The sequence below is a fragment of the Rhinichthys klamathensis genome, unplaced genomic scaffold (assembly GCF_029890125.1).
Source record: "Rhinichthys klamathensis goyatoka isolate OS25496 unplaced genomic scaffold, OSU_Roscu_1.1 h1tg000015l_1, whole genome shotgun sequence".
NCBI classification, from domain to species: domain Eukaryota; kingdom Metazoa; phylum Chordata; class Actinopteri; order Cypriniformes; family Leuciscidae; genus Rhinichthys; species Rhinichthys klamathensis.
Window position 1 is genome coordinate 2,838,182 of NW_026606567.1, and position 25,537 is coordinate 2,863,718.

Here is a 25,537-nt window from a genome sequence, read left to right on the forward strand (position 1 = left end):
GCTACAGTTATTGCGAGCAACAGGTGGTTTAAATTGTAATTAATGTTTTATGGTGTTTTATAACTGTAAATTCACACAAATGAATACCGTTAGCAAATAAAAATGTAGAAAGCTAGAGTGTGTTATTTTTGCACCACTAGCCGCAAAATTGACAATTCACCCAATACTCAATAGAAATATTACCCATTAGTACATAATTATGGCTACATTCAGGCATTTTAAGCCTGAAACAAAAATACAGCAACAAAAAAATTAAATAAAACAAATAACTAGAGAAAGGATGGTTTCAATGGAACAATTAAGTGCTCAAGATCACAGTGGTGACATGAAGATCACAGTAACCCATCATGGGTCACTCCTAGCAGGAGAAGGTAAGTGTTATCTGCAGTGTAAAGGTGCGGTCACAGCCACAAAAAAATCGAGGCATTCCAATAGGAATCCACACAATTGCGATTTCCCCACATGCAAATTCGCTGCCTTGAACAAGTGTGCAGCAAACGTCCTGAAGCCAAAACCTTTATATCGCCCCCTGGTGGCTGGCTGCAGTATAGGTCCTAAACCTTGCCCTCTCCATGTAATCGAATGGGACATGAATCAAACTAAAAAAATCCAATTACACTTAAAAAAAAAAAAAAAAAAAAAAACCAAAGACGGTTTCTGTAATTTTAGTAAGTTCTTAGTTCATGTTGATGCATGTTCAAGTGTTCAAGATGAAATGTCATAGACATTGACTGACAGCTGTGCTTGCAATTGAGTTTTCCCCTCACTATCACTACTATGCAGACGCTGGCTCCAAATGATGTTATCAGTGCAAGATGTCAACTGTCTTTTCTGGGACGTTTTGACAAGCCCTTTTTTTACTGTCTTTGGCATTGACCAACAGAAAGCTGCTTCATAAGTCACTATTGACAACGCAGCTTTCTGCCCACAAAATTACAGCTAAATTTGGTAAATGTAACTACACTTTAAAGGTACAGTCACATTAGTGAAATTTCATGTGAAAAATGTTCATTGACCAAACATGAACATGAGCGAAATCTGCTTGGGGAACTTTTTTGCCCTAATGCGAAACTCCCAATCGCACAGATTCTTATTGGAATGACTGGATTTTCAACCTTGAAAATTCTGCCAAGCGCTGGTAAACGTGACCGCACCTTAAGATGCTCTAGAAGCACGGTGAAAATGCTCGAGAGCCTAATGTAAATGTATTGGGCCCACTCAATTTAAAACTCCCAGCAGCCCAGTCATTGGAATTTCACACACACACACACACACACACACACACACACACACACACACACACACACACACACACACACACACACACACACACACACACACACACACACACACACACTCACACACACTCACACACACACACACACACACACACACACACACACACACACACACACACACACACACACACACACACACACACACACACACACACACACACAGTTTTAGAATTACTATTTGAGGTCCTTAAAAATATATAAAACCCTAATGTTCAGAGGTGATGTTTTTTTTTAAATGTTTACTGCTCAGAGTCTAAAATTGGAATACATTTTTAATAAAAGAAAATATAAACAAATTCAAGGGGAAAGAAACCTGAAGAAGTAAACAAGGAGGATGACAGAGCATTTACTCTTAGGTTACTGCAAATTGTGCTAAAGTCACTAAATTACTTCAGAAACGGTTCACTGTGTTTTGTAAAAGTGCATTGCGATACAAGGAGATATAAATAATACACTGGAGCTCTATTGTGTTTCTCTGAACTTGACTTATTTGTACATTTATCACTGATGCTTTCAGGTGCAATAATCTATATGAAATCAAAAGGGATCGATCACAGGATCTGATCAGGGAGTCTCTCTCCTCCAGAGGTCGCAATGATCAAGCTGGTAGGATCTGAACCAGAGCTTCACGAGCACCCTGTCCCAACTTGTCCGGAAATTTCACTAAGAACTCGAGCACCATGTCTCCTTTCTTTTCAGGACATTTGGACAGAGGCAGTCCTTCTCCCACTATCCTCTTCTTCATACCAGGCTTGATAACATCACGTGACGTCACTGTGACAGTTCTGCCGTCCAAGGTGGGAGCGCTGATGGTGCAGCCGCATAGAGCCTGGAAAGAGTGAAAGAAAGAGGGAGAAAAGAAAAGACAAAAAGACACAAGATTAACTTTTACCTTCACTCCTCTTCTTTTAAATCTACTTTTCTCATTTATTTACAATACATCAACCTGAAATAGTAAATAATAATGCGTAGAAATGAACATTAACCTAGATTAATAAATGCTGCCATAGCTCATTCTTTGTTCATGATGGCTAATGTATAAACTAATGTTAATAAATTGAACCTTATTTATCCCAGGGCTCCACAATTAATCAAAATAAAACCAAAATCACAATATGGCTTGATCTGATTATCAAATCGCAAAAGCTGCAATTTAATTCCACAAATATATGCTATTCTGCATGTTTCAGAGTGAAGCGCGGCACTGTGTGTGTTTATACGTGAGCAGCTCATGATCTGGTATTTTCAGTGTCTCAGAGAGGCTCGATTCACAGTAAATGCTGCTCCACACACAAAAAAATAAGTTTTCAAAATGTAAAAAAAAATTAGCAAACAAATATCGCAACTAGACCCACCCCCCGTAATTCTGCTTTTAAAAGATTGGTTAATAAATCTCTCTACTGTACTCAAACACTTTTAATAAGCTTAACAGAAGTTCACTGGTGTACATTACAGGACGTTAAGTAACTTTATCTCAGCAGCAGACACTAGACACTCACCTCTCGGAGGGATATCTTTGCAGGGTAGACGATGTCAGAGCCATCCCTCCGAAAAACAGGGTGAATCTTGTCCTTAACCACAAACACTATGTCGGCGGGAATGTTGGTTGGCGTCTCGTCTCCCTCTTTGGGAAAGGTTATCTTGGTCCCCTCCTTCCAGCCCCGTTTGATGTCCACGGTGAGGATCTTGTCTTCGGTGCGCATGGTGCGGCCATCCGGGTTCAGCCTCTTGCGAGAGATCTTCATCTTCTTGGTGCAACCAGAGAACACTTCTTCCAGGCTCACTTTGAGCTCGTGCACCACTGGCGGATCTTTCTTCTTTTCTCGGGCCCTGTGCGGACCGCCTGCCCGAGACTTGAAGGATCTGGGAAATCCGCCCATTCCTCCCATTCCGAAGGCTGCAAAGGGGTCGTCAATGTCCATGTCATCATCTACACCGCCAGCGGATGCAAAAAACTGATCAAACGGGCTACGGCCACCAAAGAACTCTGCAAACATGGCGTGAGGATCACCATGAAAAGTATAGCTGGGGCCATTGGGGCCACTTCCGGCATGTCCTTTGAGCCCTGCGGAAAAAACAATGATGTTTGTGGAAAACAGCAAGTCAATATTGAGGGAAATATAAAAACAGCATACTGTGTATAGAAAGAGCAGAACCAGCTCACAGGAATGATCCAGTCACACTGTACAGTTTGAATTCTTAATCTGGAGATCAGAGCCGGTTTCATAAAGTCCCTCGCCGATTCCACACTACAAGCTCCTGTGTTTGCAACATTCAGAGAAAACTCAAACGGTCACCAAAGGTCATCAGGCTTCACTCAGAGAAGCTAAAGCTTAAGTGTATGCACTACTGAGGGTGCTCACTGAGTCCATGCATGCCACACTTAAGGCCCCGATATACTTTGAGTAAAATCAAAGAACCAATGTGTGTGACGTCAGTTCAAACTAAAGTTGGCCAAAACGAGGGCTGCACGATACAGGGGGACTTTTTTTATTTGAGGGGGAGCTGTGTGTGTGGGAGCATATTTTAGACATTTATCTCACCTAAATGTTTGCTCACTCACTGTATTTCTGTTTTTACAATGGGATAATGTTGTTGCTTAAAGGGATACTCCACTTTTTTTGGAAATAGGCTCATTTTACAACTCCCCCAGAGTTAAAATGTTGAGTTTTACCGTTTTTGAATCCATTCAGCCGATCTCCGGTTCTGGCGGTACCACTTTTAGCATAGCTTAGCATACATCATTGAAGTGGACAAGACCATTAGCATTTAAAAAAAAAAAAAAAATGACCAAAGAGTTTCGATATTTTTCCTATTTAAAACTTGACTCTTCTGTAGTTACATCGTGCACTAAGACCGACGGAAAATGTAAAGTTGCGATTTTCTAAGCTGATATGGCTAGGAACTATACTCTCATTCCTGCGTAATAATCAAGAAACTTTACTGCCGTACCATGAGTGCAGCAGGTGTAATGATATGACGCAGCGCCTGAAAATAGGGTACCTTCCGTCAACACAACGGAACTATTTTCAGGCGCTGCGTCATATCATTACGCCTGCTGCTCTCATGGTACGGCAGTAAAGTACCGCCAGAACCGGAGATCGGCTGAATGGATTCAAAAACGGTAAAACTCAACAGTTTAACTCTGGGGGAGTTGTAAAATGAGCCTATTTCCAAAAAAAGTGGAGTATCCCTTTAAGAGTTTACACAACATAAGGAAGCTTAATTTCAATCTTTGAATAGAATTTTAAAAAAGTAGCACAAATAAATACAGTAGAATAAAGATACAAATTAAATAGAGAGAAACGTTTTTTGGGTAGGTGTATTCAGAAGTATTCAGGTAAAGAAATACAACAGAAACTGAATAATTAAATGTAAAAAAATAACACTGAATAGTCTTTTAGTCCTCTGTAAAATAAATACATAGGCTATTAATCCTGATTCCTTACAATTAAAGCATTCTTTTGTTGTTTTATAAACGTTAATGACAGACACATATTAGGCTGCTGTCACTTTAAGAGCTAGTGCACGGATCCATTATACGGTTACACATGCGTTTTCTATCTCAACCGGCTGTGTTTTTGAGGATACTCGCCAATAAACCGCAAAAATGAACTCAGTTTTGTTATTCGCGAGCTGTTTGTGATGCGGATTATGTACGTGTGCAGAGAAAACTATCTCTCAGAGAGCGCGTGAGTAGAGTACTGAATAGTTTAAAATCGCTTAAAGGTTTAAATTGGCAAGACTTTAAAAAGACATTAATGATAAACTTTACATGCAACACTGGCCCGATTATGGAAGTCAACTGTCCCGAAACGCAAGAGTCTAGTATCACCACCTGCAGCGTGCTTGACGCCTTGTGCAATGTGGTGATGTGACGCACATTTAGAGAGAGAGAGAAGACGCAGCACCGCTCAATCACTCACGCTGTTTATGAAATTACGTCTCGCAAAAAGTTTTAAAATGACTGATTTAATCTTATAATCTGCATGGATTAATTTACTCACAACCTGAACCTACATGCTGAAGTAAATAAATGTTTGTGGGATTTTCCCGCATTAGAAGCGCGAGACTAGCGGGAATGATTCAAATTACGCGTAAATCCTTGCAAACCTGTGTCGAAATTCCCGAATTCAGTTCTCTTCCACAGCTTAATGGCCAAATATACACAAATTATGTCAAAATGCCCATCTTGGTGAGTATTCACATAAACACAGTTGGTTACGTCTTAAGTGGAGTAAACAGTTCAGAAAGAAGGTGCGCGGGTAACAATATATTGGATCTGTGCAGCTCTTAAAGTGACAGCAGCCTAATAAATCTGCTTCCGTCTGTGTGATTAATGTTAATCAAACAACAAAAGACAAATAGAAAACCACTCACTGCTCTTTGTTGAATAATTTATGTAGCTTTAATAAGAATCAGTATTTTAAATTCATTATTGATTAGGCTATTCAATATCTGTTGTTAAATAAACCTAACGTAGGCCTACATGAAACCCTAAACCTTGCTGCTTTACACTGACATTAAAATGACGCTTACTTTTTATGTAGCTAATGCTACAGTAAAACACTATGGATCGCTTTCAGAAGTTTTTACACATTTAAAGGGGCACTTGGCAACTCTAGTCATTTCTTCGCTGATTTTCACTCTTGTTGTCGCATGTTGTCTCATCGAGCTCCCCCTACAGCTGTGCGGCGTATATTTTCACAACACTGTCATAAAAAAACTCACTTGCGGCACCTTCCACCCGCTTTCTACCGATGCTCATGTGCATTTGTTATTATCGGAGCCGGACAACTTTATCGTGTGGAGCTATGTCTAACGAGTGGGTAATACATCATACACAGTATCCTAGAATTATGTTGAATTACCATAAAGCAGTTTGTGTTTCTCGCTCGTTCTCGCTTCTCACAAGACTTCCTATTTCCAACTTACCGGGACGTTAGTCCCCATTGCAAGGTTAGTTTTCTACCTGGGGACGCTGGGGGGAGCGGGGAAAGTCACCATTCTCTCCAGAACAGGTTATTGAACCATTCAAATGATTTCTAAACGGTTTTATTAAGTTGAAATAGTTGCCAAGTGCCCCTTTAAAGCATTATCATGCATTAAGCATTATCGAATATCGCATTTTTTTATTGCATACCACATTTTTCTTCGATATCGTGCAGCCCTAGCCAAAACGATGTTCGTTTGGAGCTCATTTCGAAGGTTTGAAACAGCTCACCGACGCAAACTTTCAGGAAAACTTTAAAATACCTTCGAACTGCCATTGGTCTGTGGTAATTACTTAACAGGTAGGTGCGGCTTTGTGGCTCTGAATCTTTTCAGGCTAATTTCTAGTGTTCTGGTGTTCACCTATAGCCTGGTTAAAACCAGACCATTCTCAGTTGTAACTGAGTTATGGTCTGGCAAAGCGTCATAGACAAATAATTTCCAGAGGGGCGTCACCAACGGACGTCGCAGATAGACCTAAACCCAATCAGAGCGATGAAGGAGATGACGTATGCAGAGCGCCAGAGAAACATCTCAGAGAGTGTTGTTCTTTGCTCGGTTTTTAACAAAAAGGAAACGTTCAAATCACTTAAAACTAAATAGCTGATAGCTGATTCGAACGAGTGATGTTCGACGGCGGCATCCATCTTTGTAATGTAGGCTACAAAATCTGCTTCAAAATCCCAGCGCTGTCGTCATCGTGTAAAGCCCGCCCCAACGTTTCTGATTGGTGCCGCGATTTCGACGGACTGGAAATGGGCTTGAATGAGCTCTTCGCCAGACTAACTTTCAGAGCAAATCTAAATTTGCCGGAAGTTGTCTGGGTTTTCCCAGGCTAGTTCACCTAGGTCAAACACCAGTGAAAACTGACAGTTTTTTTCATGTTTGATGGTGGAAAGCTGCTTTAAAGCTTGGCTATCCGTATTAAAGCACTTTATAAATAAATGAGACTTGATTTCAGAGCTGGTGGAAACATATTCACATCCTTTATGATGCTTTTAATAACTGCGCACATATTTAGTCTGAATATTAATTTAAACCCCAGTCCTAGAAACAAGGGTGACGCGTGAATGTATGCAAAGTCAAACAGTGTACTGTTTCTCCGTGTTTTCAAACTTCTTTTCACCCTCAAGCGACAAAGAACTTCGGCGCGAGTATATCGGGCCTTTAAAGTAAAGAAAAGCAGAAGCAAATCTGCTTATCTGTGTATCTGTCTGTCTGTACTTCTTTATGTCAATTTAACTTTGAAAAATAACTAAAAGTTGTACCAGGGAACCATCACAGCACATTTTTTAAGGGATATCTATCTATCTATCTGTCAGTTTGTCTGTGTATCTGTCTATCTCTATTTATCTGTCTGCCATTTTTTCTATCTGTCTATCAATTTGTCTTTCTATCTGTCAATTTATCTATCTATATATCCATCTATCTATCTGTCAATTTGTCTGTGTATCTATCTATTTATCAATCATCTGTCTATCTATATGTCTATCTGTCGATTTTTCTGTGTATCTGTCTCCGTCTGTCAACTTGTCTGTGTATTTATATATCTCTGTCTACTTATCTGTCTGTCAATTGTTCTATCAGTCAGTCAATTTGTCTTTCTATCTGTCTATCTGTCTATCTATCTATCTATCTATCTATCTATCTATCTATCTATTTGTCTGTGTATCCATCCATTTGTCTGTCTGTTTGCCTGTCTGTCAATTTGTCTATCTATATGTCTGTCAATTGTTTGTCTTTATATCTGTTTTAATTTATTTATCTATATCTATCTATCTTTTAATTTGAATTTATATATTTCTGTCTGTCAATCTAGCTGCCTGTCTATCTATCTATCTGTCAGTTTGTCTGTGTATCTATCTGTACATGTGTCTATATCTGTCTATCCATCCGTCTGCCTATCTATCCATCTATCTATCTACCTATCTATCGGTCAATTTGTCTGTGTATCTATCTGTATATGTGTCTATATCTATCCATCCATCCATCTATCCATCCGTCTGCCTATCTATCCATCTATCTATCTATCTATCTATCTATCTAGTAATAATTCAGTACCAAATATATCAAAGAACCATATTATTACTATCAAAAATTATCACAGTACTTTGTAAGGACTATCTGACTATCTACATATCAATCTATAGTGGGACAATGACAGCTCTTACCATCCTCTCCATATCTGTCATAGATGTCTTTCTTCTTGGAATCGCTCAGGACATCATAAGCCTCGGCGATCTCTTTGAATTTATCTTCTGCTCCGGCTGCTTTGTTTTTGTCGGGATGAAATCTTAAAGCTTGTTTTCTGTAGGCTTTCTTGATCTCTTCATCAGAGGCGCCCTTCTCTATGCCCAGGACCCTGTAATAATCTTTACCCATCACAACACTGGACTAAAACTCCTCTAACATTCAACTACCTGTTTCCATATGTAGAAATCCTCCAAATATTGAAAGATTTGATTAATTTTAAATGTACTGTCCTATCGAACATGAAGCGCGCGGATGGAGTTCATCAAACTGTCTGCAAGTTATTTATCCAAATCCTCATTTATCGCACACAGCAGCTGCCGCATCCCCGAAATATGTGCCCATTTTCCCGAGACTGTCCTAACTTGAGTCGATATAAAACTTTAATATCACACAGTGTTCCCGGCTCACACACTGTAGTGAAGTTGTCAACGTATCCGTCCGCAGAAAGTCCGAGAAAACGACTTGCTCACTGGTGCTGCAGATGCAGATTCTGCGACTGAACGAGCGCCTCGTGTGGAGAGGAGTGTTCACTGCACACAGACTACAGCAGCAAGAGTGGGCCGCCCCCCCAAAACAATGGTAGGGGAAACACTGACTTGGGACTAAATTTGCTCACTTTTTAGTCTATATAAGTATACTTTTAAATATAGGCTATACTTTACAGTAGTAGCCTAAACTTTGAGTGCACAACTAGTTTGCAAATAAGTTTTTCGTTTGTACTGCAAGTATACTACAAGTGATAGGCTAGGTATAGCCTATACTGATAGATATTAGTCAAATATTTGTAGCACATTTTTTAGTTTATGAAAGTACACATCTCAGTAAACTACTAGTTTAGTTTTATACTGCAAGTATACTTGTAAGTTTTCTTTAAGTGAACATAACATCATAGTTTACTATTTATATATTATGTTTGCACTACTAGCCTATGTTCCTATTTAGGCATTAATATTACTTGAAATAATTGTAGCCTACTCTAAGTCGAATTGAAGTAAATTCCTAAGTACACTACCCGTGGACTACACAATAATTCACATACTCAGAATTAGGAACATTCTAATAAATCCATATATTTCAAACAATGTAAGTTTATAAGAGAGTATGTAAAACTATGTGGAAAAAAGTATTTGAAGTAATATTGACATCTAGCGGTTGAAATGGGTACTGCAGTCCAAATTCAAAATATTGGAGGGTTGTTTGGTTGTTTCTCCCGCCCCCCTCCTCCTCAGACTCGACGCTCACGCGGGGTTGCCAGTTGAGAAGTTACGCAACAGGAACGAGCGCAATGGACAATGGAGAGACTTACACACTGTAAGTTGATGAGTTGATTTATCCTTGTTTTAATTTGCCTCTGCTCTGAACATAGAGCTGTTTAGATGGATTCCGGGGATTGTTAGGTAACGTTAGCCTATTGTAGAGTATGCGATCTCTGTCACGGTTTGATGGCTTCCATTGCTACAATACGCTGTGTTTTCCGCCAACTGGCAACCAAGAGTGTCGAAACACTATTGGTTAAATTGGCAGTGGACGGAGTCACACACAGACCAAGACCAAAACAAAAACAGACATCCGACACGGAAAGCACATTTCAAATAACGGCTGTAGCATATTGTTTTTCAGAGAAACGAGTATGTGAGCATGTTTCCTAAATCTCTGCAAACATATTATAATATTTTTATGCTTTAGTACAGTAAAAAATAAGTACATACAAATGAGTAAACACAACTACAAACAAAGTATACTTATACTTAATTACTTATCAATAGCCTATGTCTCGAGTAGGCTACAAGTCAAATATACTTCTGTACAAGTCAAGTATACTTTAAGTAGGCTATATTTCTGAGAAGTACAGTGCTTAACAAATTTATTAGACCTCCGTGTAAGGTTTGTGCCACAGCTGATTGGGAAGTCAATTACAGAGACTGGAAAAGTACATAAAATCAATGCCAGCAAGCTGTTATGAAGGCCAAAGGACCCCATACAAACAGGTACACGTTTTTTTTATTATTATGTGTGAATAAAGACTATTTAGTTGTTTCAGTTTGTTATTTGCCCAATTAATGACAATAAAATTGTTAGTTTTAAACAAGTTTTGACAGATTCCTAAAATATTTGTTTTCTCTTTTTATTAAGAGAGGTGGTCTAATACATTTGTTAAGCACCGTATATAAATGATTTAAATATTATATTTATATATATCTAAGTATAAAGGGTAGACTGAAAGTTTGCTTTCTTATTTTTAGTTTAAAACAAGTATACTAATAGCACACTTGAATGAACCTTTTTGTTGCTGTAAGGGTTGCTATAGGTTCATGCTAAACATGGCCTTATTATGTTGTATGTGATTTGTGTAAAAAGGTGTTCAGGTAAAAAGGTAGTAAAATAATGAATCCAGTTTTTTTTCTATTACATTAGATTACATTAGCATCCAGTTGTAATCTTTTTACAGGCTATAGTGTATACATATATATACACACACATTAGATTACATTATATACATTATACATTATATTAGATTTTGTACAAAGAAAACTCAGTGCATACATATACTACAGAAATAGTATATTGTACTATATTAGCATGCTATTCCAAACAAAGCTGGAACTCAGTCTCACAATCCTTAAAAAAGAGAGCAATTTAGTGAAGGTATCAAATAGTAATGCATAGGCCTATACTAGAGAATGGCATTCCAAGGTATGTCAAAAAATATCAGGGTATACTACCATGATTTCACACCATGGTATGAACCACTGAAGAGCTCGCATGACAGATGCTGCGTTAGACTATACACTGAAATGAGGTGTCATGATAATATGTTGTTCTGAAAATGTATAGCTTTGAAATGTGGAAACAGACCAAGAGTGGTGTACAATTTTTCTCATCTCATGTCTTGACAAGTACACAGTAAAACTGCAAAGCAAAATGTTGTAGTCAAACGTAATCTGAGCTCTTGTTTGATTCCATGTGTGCGCGGTCAGCACACCATGATCATTCAAGCTGCAGTTAAAGTAGGCAAACAAATATAGGCTTTCTGCACACATGGCTAAACTTATCTGAGAGAGACATCATTTCATTTCATCTGAGCATGTGTGCAGTGCCTTGCAAATTGATTTCAGAGCTTTCTCAATGAATATATTTCCTAAAAATGACTTTTCTTTGCATTTTAATATTTGTGATTTCACGTCCCACTGAATACAACTCAAAATCAGAGGTTTAAAAACATTACACATTGTCGAATTTTTCAACTAAAAACTTTGTATGCGTTTTGGCCGTTCATTTACACGTTAACAGCGTTTTGGGGACTTGAAAACGCAAACTTTTGAAATCTGGTTTTAAAGTGCAAGTTTTTGAAAACGATACTCTTATCGTCTCAGTGTGAACTACAAAAATGTGAATTTGTGAAAGCGGTGATGTCATAAGCATGCGTAACACAGTCTACATCCGCGTACGTAGTGTTTCTTTACAAAGTGAAGTCGCCAACTACTGGCCTGGCATGAATAATACAGCGTTTTTAGTTCTTTTCGTGGATCCGTGTGAACGGGGATCGTTTCGACAGCGTTGTCGTCTACGCGGAAAAAGCAAAGGAAGAAATTTCCCGTTTTTAGTACATCGTTGTCGTGTAAAAATACCCTTTTCCCTCATTGAAATAAACTCTTTCATGATTTGAATTGATATTCTGTGATTAGAAATTCAGAATATAAAACAAACTAAATATAATCTGTTGTTCTGTACCATATAAAAACAAAATAGTGTTATTAGAATTAATTAGAACTAATAAAAATGAATAAAAACTACTAAAAATGACAAAAACGATTTTGGCGGAAAAATAAAAACCTAATTCAAAATATTAATATAAACCATAATAGTATTTCAATAATACTAAAATAACACTGTTCTGTACAATCCTGTACATTCCTCAAAGCCCGAGAACAGGTGATGGAAACTAACTAACTGCCCGTGTAAATATACCGGATAACTCAAGACACTTTGCCTCTCAGTATGTTTGTCTGATCTGCTTACGGCTGACAGACACAAATGAGTTGTGTTCGGCAGTGACTTGCCCAAACCTAATGTGTGAACCACTAGGGACCAGAGAAGTGGCTTATTTATTGAAGCCAAGTCCAATCTCTGGTGTGGCCATGGACAAACTCAAATAGATTCATTGCATGACACTGCTTGCAATGCAAATGTATTAATATCCCCGGCTGTAGAGATGCACACTAACCTAACCCTAGAGTAGGCGCTGTGTAGGTACGAGCCACGTCCTACTGAACTGGCCTGAGTCCCACAAGGTCACGGGGCTTCCTGCTTTCAAATTTAGCTTCATGAAAAGCCATGGATTATGTCTTGGGACTCTCATATTTCGTCTTCAGAGGAGTGGTTGTGATGGCCACCCCTCAGGTGTTAAGAGGTGGGAGATATTTCAATCACACTGCACTCGTTCTGTCGCTCCTCTCTGTCTGCACTGCATTCATTCAACGGAGAGGAACTTGAGTTGGGTTTTGGATTTATTATGAAGAACTTGAGGACTTATGAGTGATATGTGGGATGTGACAGACCTTTGAACTACGGACTAAACACAGGATTCAGCGTGCAGAAAGTTTGAGGAGGTGTCATGGATACGTTAGCTTTAGAGGCAAAAGCAGGAAAGACTGATGGCGCAGCAGCTCCTGCTCCCTCTAAACCCAGGCCAAAACCTCCTAAAAAAGCGAGACGAATTGTTTACTTTGAGGTGGAGATACTACATGTCAAAACCCGTGAAAAACTACTGCTCCTGGATAAGGTATGTGCTTTTTAGTGGGTTTTTTAAAAGTTTAAATACCATACAAAGGACAGACAGTTACTTGCAAACAGTGTCATGACTGTCGTGTCGTTGTTGCATTTATTTAAAAATAGTATTGTGTTTAGATTGCGACTCTCCGGCTGAACATAATAGCTACAGTCAGAGAAGTAAAGAAATCATCTGCAATCATCAGCTGTTATTAATGACAGATCGCTACAGCCAACAATAATTAGAGCACAACTAATGCTCATGCTGTAACTTTGTAGTAATAAGGTGGTCACTATCGGTCAGGTTTTGCATTAGTCATGTTGCTTTTGGAACATGATCATGTCCTCCGAGCTTCCAGAGATTCCTATGTGAGATCCATTGCTTAGACATGCATGTCGAGAATAGAGTAAACCTGATTTATGACTGCGTGAGGAGGAAAACTGCAGTAGTTAACTTATATATATATATATATATATGCTTGATAATTGAAAAACAGAATGTTGCTGTTATTATGTCCTAGATATTTAGCAGCATGTCTATCTTTCTGCAGGTAGAGCCAACAGCCACTATTTTGGACATTAAGTCTCTGTTCCACAAATCAAGTAAGTTGTGCTCTGTGCTAAAGAAGCTATGAAAACGCAAAGCCTTTCTTTAAATAGCTTTCTACTGATAAGTTGATGACATTGAAATAATGGTTTAGCAAAGTCTTACATGTCAGGCTTCAATTTCCACAGATCCACAATGGTATCCTGCCAGACAGTCTTTATGCCTGGACCCAAGTGAGTACATCTGCTTTATAACGGTTCTTTAAAATGTATTTGGACACTATAAATTAGGCCTACTTTAAAAAATCCGCCAACATGTGTGAATTAGCCTACAACTGAAATTGCTAACAAATTATCGTTTCATTATATAACAATATCAAAACAAGTGGCATGCATCGTAACATTTATTATTTTATTTTAAAACATTTCACAAAAAATGTTTAATAGTTTTCAAATTTCAGTAGTGTTCAAAATGAATATAAAAAAGTAGTGTTTATAATGAAAATAAAAAAGTGCAGTGTAAATGCATCTGATAAACATCTTAAAATACAGACATAAAATACGTCTCTAAGACGTCTCTGAGTCTGTTTGTGTGCTATCAGAGTATAGGATCATGTTCATAGTTAATGGGATGAACTACATCAGTGTGAAGAGAACTGACTACATATAGGTCACTTTTACACGGCAGCAGAATACAGTTGTCAGTCCTGTATTTGAGTCCTTAATACGGTTACGTTCACACACAGTTCACTTATTTACAGGAGTGACACCCACATTCTATAACCAAACTCACAACCATAAATTTTCAGGATTCACAAACGCATTATCGGAAAACACGCACTGTGTGAATGGAACCAGACTGGACAACTAGCTGTCCATCACGTATAAGCGGGAGAGCCTCTCTGCACTGCACAAACACGTGCCTACTGTGTGTTGCAGATTATCATCTGTGGTTTCGGTAATTTACGATGGTTTTAGATCCAGTAACTGTTCTCCACTGAAGCTGCTCCTGTCAGTTGTGTGTGCTACGCGCTACTCAAATGCTCTGGTCTCCACCAAGATATAAAGCTGCTGTCGGTTCATAAAGATCTGACTGATGAACTTGCGGCTCGATTGGACACTTGTCGTATCAAAAGTAATAAAACTTTTTAGTTTTATGGATGTTGCCTTCTTTGATATTACTTTGGTCACAGTTACTGGTAAGAGAATACAGGTTTGACTCTCGTTGCACATTCATACAGACAGTATTCGAGATGCTAGTGTAAGTTGCTGTGTGAACGGGACATTTCAAGATTCACACCTGTAAGTAAGTCTCTTAAAGAAAGCAATGTGCTATATTGATTTCAGAAGGAAAACCCTTAAGAGATGAAGATATCCTGCAGGAGCTCCCTGTGGGAACCACTGCAACCTTCTACTTTAAAGACCTGGGATCCCAGATGACCTGGGGAACTGTGAGTGTTCTGACTTACACACAAACTGAAATACAATCACATACAGCTGTGTTTCTCATTCTCAACCTTTGTGGACTCCAAGACAATTTTCAAAGGCCCCAAAAAATATTTTGGTATTTCTGCTGTAATGACAATGGTGCTGTCAGGTTGAGTTAGGCAGACGAAGATTAAGGAGCAGGGAGAGGTATATCTTAATATCAGCCGTTTAACGTTATTAATAAACAAAACAAAGATAATCCAAAACAGGAATCACAGGAGTACAAAAACATAACACCTTTGGCTTCAACTCACAGACAATACAGGACAATCGACATAACTAAACTCAGGGCTTAAATACACAAGGTAATCACAAACTCAACAAGAAACAGGTGTGCAACATAATTGGTAAGCATGGCAACAAATGAAGTCTGAGACCGTGGGGAACAAAGGAAACAGGAACAGAAAACAGGAAAACAAGGTGGACTAAAAGTCCATAAAACAGAACAAACCTGACGTAACTCCCACCTCCTGTAAGGCGCCCCTTGGCACCGTAAACAGAAACTACACTGTAGTGATGGGAGGAGGGAGAAAAACAGAAAAAAAGGTCTTGAGAAGGGAGCAGGAGGAAGCGTCCAAGGGTGGAGTTGGTAGAGGGAGGAGCCATGGAGACTATGGAGGGAGATGCCAGGGAGCGACCTATAACAGAGCCATGAGGACAAAGCCAGGGAGCGACCCAGATCCAAGTCATAAGGACAAATGCTCAAAACGCAGATGATGGAATGAGAGCATCAGCAGTGAATCCGGGCGGAACCAAGGAGACTGCTGACATAGATGGAGACTAGGGCGGAGCTGAAGGGCCAAAGACACAGGGGGACACCGCTGGTCTGGAGGGCCAAGGCGGAGCTGACGGCTTGTGGGTCCAAGGCAGAGATGGGGACTCGGAAGACCGTGGTGGAGCCAGAGCGACAGAGGACAATGGTGGAGCCAGAGCAAAGGCAAAGCCTGGTGAAGCCAAAAGGGTGAAAGGCTGAAGCGCAGCTGGAGGCCTAGAAGTCCATGGTGAAACCAGATCACGTCTGTCCGGAGGGACAAGGGAGCCCGCCGGAGCCAGTGGGATGACAGTCTACAGTGGAGATGAGGAGGGGTGGAGCCAATGGGTCAACAGGCTGATGTGGAGTTTTGTGCTCGGAGGCCTGAGTTGGAGCCAGGGTATCCTTACACCAAGGCGGGGCTGGAGAAAGGGAAGCCTAAGGTAGAGCCGAGGAGCATGGCAGAGCCACCAAAGGCAGAGCCGAGGAGCTGAAGGGAGCAAGCAGAGACGAAGGCGAGGAGCTGGAGGGAGTTGGCAGAATAGGAGGGAGCTGGAGGCTGGGTGGAACCAGCTGCAATGAAGGAGACAAGAGACTGGGCTGGACCAGCGGAGACTGGAATCGTAGGCAACTGACACTGTCAATAGAGTCATATAATCCTGTAGAGACCGGACACAGCAAACACTCATCTGTCGCAAGAAACACTCCACTCAATGGCGTCAATCTCCACTAAAATTCCCACAGGGACGGACATTGGTGCCGGCTTTTGCACCTGGTCAGACTCTGCGACTGGCTTGGGCTCAGACAGAACTTAACTCAGGGCTTAAATACACAAGATAAGGACGAATAATGAAACAGGCGTGCAACATAATTGGTAACCATGGCAACAGACGAAGAGAAGGAACGTGGCAAAACAAAGGAAACAGAACAAAGAAAAACAAGGTGATACAAACTTTTACGCAGGAAAGGTTCAAAAGACAATCACCAGTGACAACTGGAGATTCACCCGTTGTAAAATGCAAAAGACTTTGGACTGAGAGTTTGGAAAAAGAGACTGCAACCGGCCCATGCGAAAACGAGGATAATAACAAAAGGGTTTCAGCACTTCGTGAATATCTGAAGGGCTTTAAATGTAGTCACACAATGCTGATGTTGTTAACATTAACAATTTGACAACAAAGTATAATTTGCACGGTTTGACGTGATATGATAAGCGATCGTTAGATTTAAAGGTGCTCTAAGCGATGTCACGCGTTTTTAGGCCAAAACATTTTTTGTCACATACAGCAATCATCTCCTCACTATCCGCTGACTGCCTGTCCCCTAAACACACTGTAAAGAAACGCGATCTCTGTAGACAGCCCAGGCTCCACAAACAGCAACAAAAACAAACTGCGGCGACCCGCTCCCCGAAACATAACAAACTGTTCCAGCCAATGACCAACAAGAAGGGTTTGGGGGTGTGGTTTGGGGGGTTAGTGTGCGGATGAGGGGGAGGGAGGGTCTAGCTAGCCTCCGTTTTGTTTGACAATAGTTCGAACGTCAACAAGAAGTGACGTCACCCAGGATCGCTTAGAGAACCTTTAATCAGCGCGATTTACTGCAAAGCTTTTTTTCCCTTAGTTGGTCAGAACAAATGTGGATATTACTTGTTCAGATGACAATTTAGGGTGATAATTCTTATGTTGGTCATACTTCCAAAAAGTAGAATCTGTGATTCTGAATGCCAGTATCCACACCGGCGCGGTGACTGCCAGCTGCACATTCTCCTCAAACATTGGATTCATACGCTCTGTGCCGTGCCGAGGTACAACTCACGTAAAGTTTATAATTCCGCGAATAACTGCAATTGCAGATTTCTAACAGAGATGGCGACAAAGAGGAAAAACTGCGGACTGCAGCTTTAAAAAAAAAAAAATTAAATAGGAGTGACAGTCTTAACCCTGTAAATCCTGGCATATGAAATAATAGTTAGAAAAATTACATTTTTAAATGGAACAATTTAATAAACCCTTAGTCAAAATATTACAAAAAAGTCTTGTTTTGTTGAGTGTCATATTTGACACATCAGGCTTCTTTGGCTCATATAATATGTTATAGCTATAGGAGAATATGGAGCTCATACGCGAGGAGGAAAACAATTTAATTTGAATCGAAAGTTGAGCCAAAATAGAAAATGAACATTTTGTCTTGAACACAAAAGTTCTTCTTAGCAACAAAATTGTTCATCGTGTGAGGGACTGAATTTACTGAAAATCTTCAAGCAGCTTGAACATTCTGCTTAATAACTTATTTTGTGTACCACAGAGTCATAGAGGCTTTAAAACATGAGAGTGAGTAAATGACAACAAAAGAGGAACATTAAAAATGTGCGTTCACAGCTGTGCAATTAGCATTTTACAATGGCTTTGAACATGGCTCATCCAATCAGAATTTAGATTCAGTATTATGATCTTTGTCTAATCTTTCACTGGCACGTTAGAAGGTGAAAGGTTTGTTTGTATCTGTCCAGCTCATGTAAAAGTCAGCTCAGTGGTTGTAAGGTATGTGCACAGTCCCCTGGTTCAGTTTTCTCTCACCTCCCCAGTTATCCATCCTGTTTCTTAGAACATGTAATCTCTCTGGCACCGTTTCCCTGCAGGTGTTGATCCTGTTCGCCTCCCGCTCACCTTCTGCACGTGTAGCCTACCCCTGTCCTGACTCATACGGGGCAGGATGATGTCAGCACATGGGAGGGTTGATACAGTGAAAAACTGTAATAGATTTAATGGGACATTTCACATTAGATGCCATTTTATTGTAACACACTTTTAAATGTAATTATATATACAACTTATTATAATTTACAGTAAAATTGACATTCCCAGAATTCTCTGTGATACGGTCTCTCTCACATGGTTTTTCATTGATATAACTGTGTATTCTTAGTTTTATTCTTATCTTGTATTTAATTTCACCATGTACATGTTCCTGGATTAACATCTTTGTTGATCCTGGAACAACATTCCAATTAATCATTCAGATTTAAGGGACAAGTTTACAGTGTATGTCAAGCTTAGACTTACAACCAGGGTTAGGTGCTTCAACATCTGTGTTATTCATCTATCATTTCCCTCTGATTTCAGGGATAACTTATGGGTACGTTTAGGTTTAGGGGCAAGGATATGGTCAGGATTCAATTTTCAGACAGGAATGCTGTTCCAGGATCAACAAAATATGTTGACCCATGAAGACGTCTAACTCTGCAAAATCAGGACGTGCAGAAGAGCCTGAGGCAAATTCCCGAATTCCCCAGTATATAACTGGCTTATATAAAGATGTTCTTGGCAGGTACATGAGCGCTGAACCGGCGCTGACGGCCCGGAGCTTACACATCTCCGAAAACTTCAAATTTTCAAATAGGCGCTTTATGTATAAATCACATTTAGGGTCTAAACAACTAACCTAAAAAACTCTGTGTGACACAATAAAGGTTGTATTTGTAAAAATATAGTGGTTGCTCCTCTGCTATTGACACTTGCTGTGAGAAATGCTGCCAGTATCTGGCAGAAACTAGCGGAGTGATACAAATTCTGAAACGGTTTCCATGTAATATTAGTAGAAAATCGCATGGCCGGAAAAGGCTCTCAGCCAATCAGATTCGAGATCCAGAACTAACTTGTTGTATAAATATATAGTTTGACTCTGGGCAGTCTATTTTTTAATTTTGTATACAGTTTAGGGTTATGTTTACTTTCTCATTGCATGTCCTTGTCTTATTATGTCAAATTCATTGCACGATACACTCTTAAAAATAAAAATTCTTTATTGGCATCTGTGGTTCCATGAAGAACCTTTAATAACATCCATTGCAAAAAAGGTTTTTGTAACACCCAGTTTTCACCATCCAGTCAGTGGACAAAAACAAAACCTCCTGATCTACATTTTTCCTTCTGAATATTGTTTCACATACTTCCCATTACAGAATTAAAATGGGTGTCCACTGTTTTATGTTGACTTTATCATTGTGTGTTTGCAGGTGTTCCTAATCGAGTGCATTGGACCACTTGTCATATACCTGCTGTTTTATTTTCGACTCCCTTTAATCTACGCTCCCAAGTATGAGTTCACCGCCAGTAAGCATTTGGTTGTGCAGTAAGTATCATGAAGCCCACTGCCCTCAGATGTGATTTTACTGCTGGATTCAGGCCATGGACAGTGGGAACAGTATCTTCTAACAGCTGACCTACTGGTCAACCATACTGAACCACAAGTGTATTTTGGGAATTAGGTTAAGACGCATTTGATTGATGTCTCTCAAGAATAAACTTTTATTTGATAACCTGATATTAAACCGAATTTCTGTCTGTTCTCCACAGTATAGCCTGTATGTGTCACTCCTTCCACTATGGGAAGCGAATCTTGGAGACGTTGTTCGTCCACCGCTTCTCCCATGGCACCATGCCGATGCGCAACATTTTCAAAGTGAGGATGGATCACAGTTGTGTGTGTATGTGTGTGTGTGTGTTTCAGTGTTATTTATATTTACATACACTATCATTCAGAAGTTTGGGGTTTTTCATGTTTTTGAAAGAAGTCTTTTATGTTTATCAAGTCTTTTATGCATTTATTTGATCAAAAATAAAACAGTAATATTGAGAAATATTACAATTTAAAATAAGTGTTTACTATTATTTTATTTTAGTGTCATTTGATGGTAAAGCTGAATTTTCAGCATCATTACTCCGGTCTTTAGTGTCACATGATCCTTCAGAAATCATTCTTATATGATGATCTGCTGCTCAAGAAACATTTATTATTATTATTATTATCAGTGTTGAAAATAGTTGTGCTGCTTTATATTTTATGTGGAAACTGATACTTTGTTCAGGATACTTTGATGAATAAACAGCTCAAAACACAGCATTTATTTGAAACAGAAATCTTTTAACAATGTAAAAGTCTTCGCTGTTACTTTTGATCGAATTTAATGCATTCTTGCTGAATAAAAGTGTGCATCTCTTACAAAAGAAAGTACTTAGTCAAAACTTTCGAATGGTAGTGTACGTTTTGATTCGAGTGAAACATATTTGAATATATTTCTACAGACTGTTTCCTTATTTAATTCCAAGAAGACAGATGCATGTTTTTAGCATGCTCGGTTTAAAGACCGCATAAAATCAAAACGACTTGAAATTTGAGTTCTTCTATTTGCCAGTGTTCTCCAAAATGTGACAGATAAACTTTAAGCAGACATACACAGACCTTCACTTCCAGGAAAACAAACCAAGAATATTGATGACTCATCCTGCAGACCTGCACTTGTAGCTAAATCAAATGGAAATCATGGTGGTCAACCCCCCAACTTCCAGTTTAATTAGAAAATGCACCAGCATAGGGAAGAAAAATGCACTCAACAAACAGTTTTATGGGGTCTAAGTTGATCCCCAATTGTTACAGTCCCTGTTCTAGGTCAGGGTGTTACATAAACAACGAAATTATAGTTTTAGGGGACGCTTACATGACAACGACAACAGCGTTTTTGGGGACCTGAAAACGCAAACTTGTGAAAACGGGTTTCAGAGTGCAGGTTTTTAAAACCGATACCATTATCATCTTCATGTAAACACAAATTGGTGAAAATGGTGGCGTCAATCGCATGTGTGTTATGTGTTCAGTCTATAGGCGCATAGTGTTTCTTTACAAAATGACATCGCCAACTACTGGCCTGGCATGAATAATACAGCGCTTTTAGTCATTGATCGTTTTGACAATGTTGTTACCCGTCTTTAGTTACCCTTCAACTCAGTTCCTGCAAGGCCACAGTCCTTCAGAGTTTAGCTTCAACCCTAAATAAACACACCTGATCCAGCTAATCAAGTCCTTCAGGCTTATTTGAAAACTACAGTACAGGTATCCCAGACAGCAACATAGTGTCGGCTCACATCTGGTACACGTGGATTCCACACGGACTGTGGCCCTCCAGGAGCGGAGTAAAATGAAAAAAAGAATCCCAGTAATTTAAATGAATATCAATAAAGCTTTTTTTTTTTAAACATCACATTGCAATTGTTTCTTCCACAGAACGGCTCCTATTACTGGTGCTCTGCTGCATGGATGGCTTATTACATCAATCACCCTCTCTACACGCCGCCATGTATGTAACTCATCACTCAACTCTGCTCTTTGTCATTCAGATTATTACTGTACTCTGAACTGCTGTCTGTTTACATGCAGATTATGGGGAGAAGCAGGTGAAGGCAGCGCTGGGAATCTTTCTAGTAAGCACTTTCCACTGCACTACCTCCTCCTGCAATGTGTCGTGTATCTGTCTTATCAGCGTTCTTCAGTTACTGATTTGTGCTTTTTGCAGTTCTGTCAACTGGGCAGCTTGTCGATTCACATGGCTCTGCGTAATCTCAAACTATCTGGTAAAAGCTACAGAATAAATCCCAAATCCAAAGTCAGCCACTATGGTTTTGTTAATATAATGCATTCAATTGTTTTTTTTCTTCTTTTTATAAAGGCACGAAGGTTAAGAAGATTCCTTATCCAACCAAGAATCCTTTTACATGGATATTTGCACTTGTTTCATGCCCAAACTACACATATGAGGTGAGACCCATGAGTGACTGCGGTGTGAGTGATTCCATGTATTACCTGTAAGTTAAGCATCTCTCTGGTTCCCTCGACAAAATCCCAATAGGATTTTTCCATTTGCTTTTGAAAATAAGTTTATGATCCTTCCACGTTTCAGTCATCACGGTAATATTCACAACTGAACACAACTTTTATGAATTTTGAAGCCTAAATGCAGTCGCCAGAAGTAAAAAGCGAAACATGGGCTAGAGTGCATTAGTGCCCGCCCACTTTTTCAGCGGCATATTTTTTCAAATATTTCCCCCCATAGGGAATTAAAAAAAATATTTGTTAAAGCATTTAAAGCTGGTTGTCTCGTAGACAACCAGCTACGAGGTGAATAACAACACTACAAACTTTGATTTGAAGCAAAAACGTATTTGAAAATCAGACAAAGACTGTGTACTTAACGGCTTCCCATGAAGCATTGCAAATGGCATAATTAAATTGAAAACTAAAAACACAATGAGGCTTGTAAAAGCACACTACACTGTAAGAAAATATATGATCACATATGAAAGTTGAAATAACATATGAAATCACATATGAAAGTTATGACAACATGTTTTTACATTGCTTTAACACATCAAAATAAGTTGGTTTGAATAAGTTTTTTTTTTTTTTTTTTTTTTAAGTCAGTTTAATGTAATTTAAGTTGAAATGACTTAAACATCCAAGTGTAGTGAGTAGATAAATTTGCCATTCGTTTGACGTTTGACGCATGACGTTTAATGGCCTCTGTAAAGACCTTATGCACCAGAGAAACAAGCACGCAGCCATCTTTAGATCTTTGTCTTTGAACTTCTGTTTTTGCTGTAGCTCTGTATAAAATGGCAATGCTGTCGAGGACACCCTCATGGTGTTCCAACCCCGTAAGACTGTAGTTCATCTTCAGAACAGAAATTAAGATATTTTTGATGAAATCTGAGAGCTGGATCACTCCTCCATAGGCTGCTAGATAATTGCATCTGCCGGCCCAGAAAAGTTAGTAAAGACATCGTTAAAATAGTCCAAGTGACTACAGTGGCTCAACCTTAAGTTTATCAAGCGACGAGAATACTTTTTGTGCGCAAAACAAACAAAAATAACGACTTTATTCAACTATTCATTTCCTTCTGTGTGGGCCTCTGATGTGCGTTCACGAGAGCGCCACGAAGCATGCGCAGACACTGAGAAGATGAGGCAGATGGGTCTCGATGTAGTGTTTAAATGGTTCTAAAGTGTGCATTTCCTGGATGTCTGAATCGTGAGTAAAAGTGCCTTACCAATGCCGCAAAATGAATGGCTTACCTTTCACACTTTCCCATCAAATGATCGTGAGCGTCTTCTCAGTGTCTGCGCATGCGGCGTGGCGCTCTCGTGAACTCACGCCAGAGGCCCACACAGAAGAAAATTAATAGTTGAATAAAGTCTTTTTTTTTTCTTTTTTTTGGCGCACAAAAAGTATTATCGTCGCTTGATAAACTTAAGGTTGAGCCACTGTAGTCACTTGGACTATTTTAACGATGTCTTTAATAACTTTTCTGGGCCGGCAGATGCAATTACATAGAAGCCTGTGAAGGAGTGAGCCAGCTCTCAGATTTCATCAAAAATATCTTAATTCGTGTTCTGAAGATGAACGAAGGTCTTACGGGGTTGGAACAACATGAGGGTGAGTAATTACTGACAGAATTTTCATTTTTGGGTGAACTAACCCTTTAAGTTCGACAGAACACAAGAAGCGCAGCGCTGAAAAAGGGGCGGGAAAAATGTGAAAAATCACCACAGACCTTATTTCATGCATTTAACCAAAAACCCATTTAAAAAAAAAACATTATTTTCAGATCGATTCAACCGGAAGTGCTAAAATGCAAATCCTTTTAGGTTTTGTCTGACAAAAATACATCATCACTCTATAGACCATCTTTAACAAGAACCTGTCCTGCCGTGTGAACGGACCAGGGGCGTAGAATTTAGTAGGGACGCTAGGGACGTGTCCCTACCAATATCCAGTGACACTGATATATCCCTTGCAATAATTTCGATCAAAACTTCAAATATATTTATATATTGATGACCCCGTCCCCACCAATTTCAAAATCAAACCACTCAACGGCCCATTACAAATAATGAAATGCTGACCTCTACTGGTCACACAGAGTTCATAACAGTCCCTGAAGCTGTGGTTACTGTACTTCTGTAGCTGGGCTCCTGGATTGGATTCACACTGATGACCCAGTGTGTGCCCGTGTTGTTCTTCACTGTGGTGGGATTCATACAGATGACGATTTGGGCCAAAGGAAAGCATCGCAGCTACCTGAAGGAGTTCAAAGAGTATCCCACACTGCGCTCCCCAATCCTACCTTTCATCCTATAGCAGGAAAACAAACCACTCAACTTTTTTTTTTTTTTTACAAATATAAATCAGTATTTTCCTAGTTTATACATATACAGCAAGTCTTAATATATATTATTGTATGAAATAACTGCAGTAAATAATGAGACACTGTAATGTTGTATTTATATCAAGTAAAGTTGCTCTATTTTAATAATCATAAATTAAAAAAAAAACATTTTATTGTTCATATACACGATTACAGAAAATTGTGCAAATGTATAGGAACGCAAACAATTAGCAGACAAAGTACTACAACCTAGAAATCCAAAGAGACTCTTTTTGTCTGTGGTGAGAAGCCATAATGTGAATTAAAGACAGTTCTGTGCCTTTATCTTGAGGCAAATATAAGACTCGATTCATTCTTCAGAAATGACTAGATTCATTTGCATGTAGCAGATATGTATCACCTCACTTGACTGATGTATTTCCAAGCAATACATCTGA

The 25,537-nt window shown here is 39.3% G+C and overlaps 2 protein-coding genes across 2 annotated transcripts; one reads left to right on the forward strand and one right to left on the reverse strand.

The window, feature by feature from the left end:
• Positions 1-1,626: 1,626 nt before the first annotated feature.
• dnajb1a (DnaJ heat shock protein family (Hsp40) member B1a) lies at positions 1,627-8,996 on the reverse strand. The gene is made up of 3 exons (XM_056232761.1): positions 8,462-8,996; positions 2,798-3,363; positions 1,627-2,127 (listed from the first exon to the last, which is right to left on the reverse strand). The coding sequence occupies exons 1-3, from the start codon at positions 8,670-8,672 to the stop codon at positions 1,897-1,899; spliced, it is 1,008 nt and encodes a 335-aa protein (XP_056088736.1). The 5' UTR covers positions 8,673-8,996; the 3' UTR covers positions 1,627-1,896.
• Positions 8,997-12,383: 3,387 nt separating this feature from the next.
• tecra (trans-2,3-enoyl-CoA reductase a) lies at positions 12,384-25,092 on the forward strand. The gene is made up of 11 exons (XM_056232742.1): positions 12,384-13,326; positions 13,865-13,916; positions 14,049-14,093; positions 15,207-15,310; positions 20,117-20,232; positions 20,457-20,562; positions 22,162-22,234; positions 22,315-22,358; positions 22,451-22,508; positions 22,604-22,692; positions 24,899-25,092. The coding sequence occupies exons 1-11, from the start codon at positions 13,159-13,161 to the stop codon at positions 25,070-25,072; spliced, it is 1,029 nt and encodes a 342-aa protein (XP_056088717.1). The 5' UTR covers positions 12,384-13,158; the 3' UTR covers positions 25,073-25,092.
• Positions 25,093-25,537: the final 445 nt, after the last annotated feature.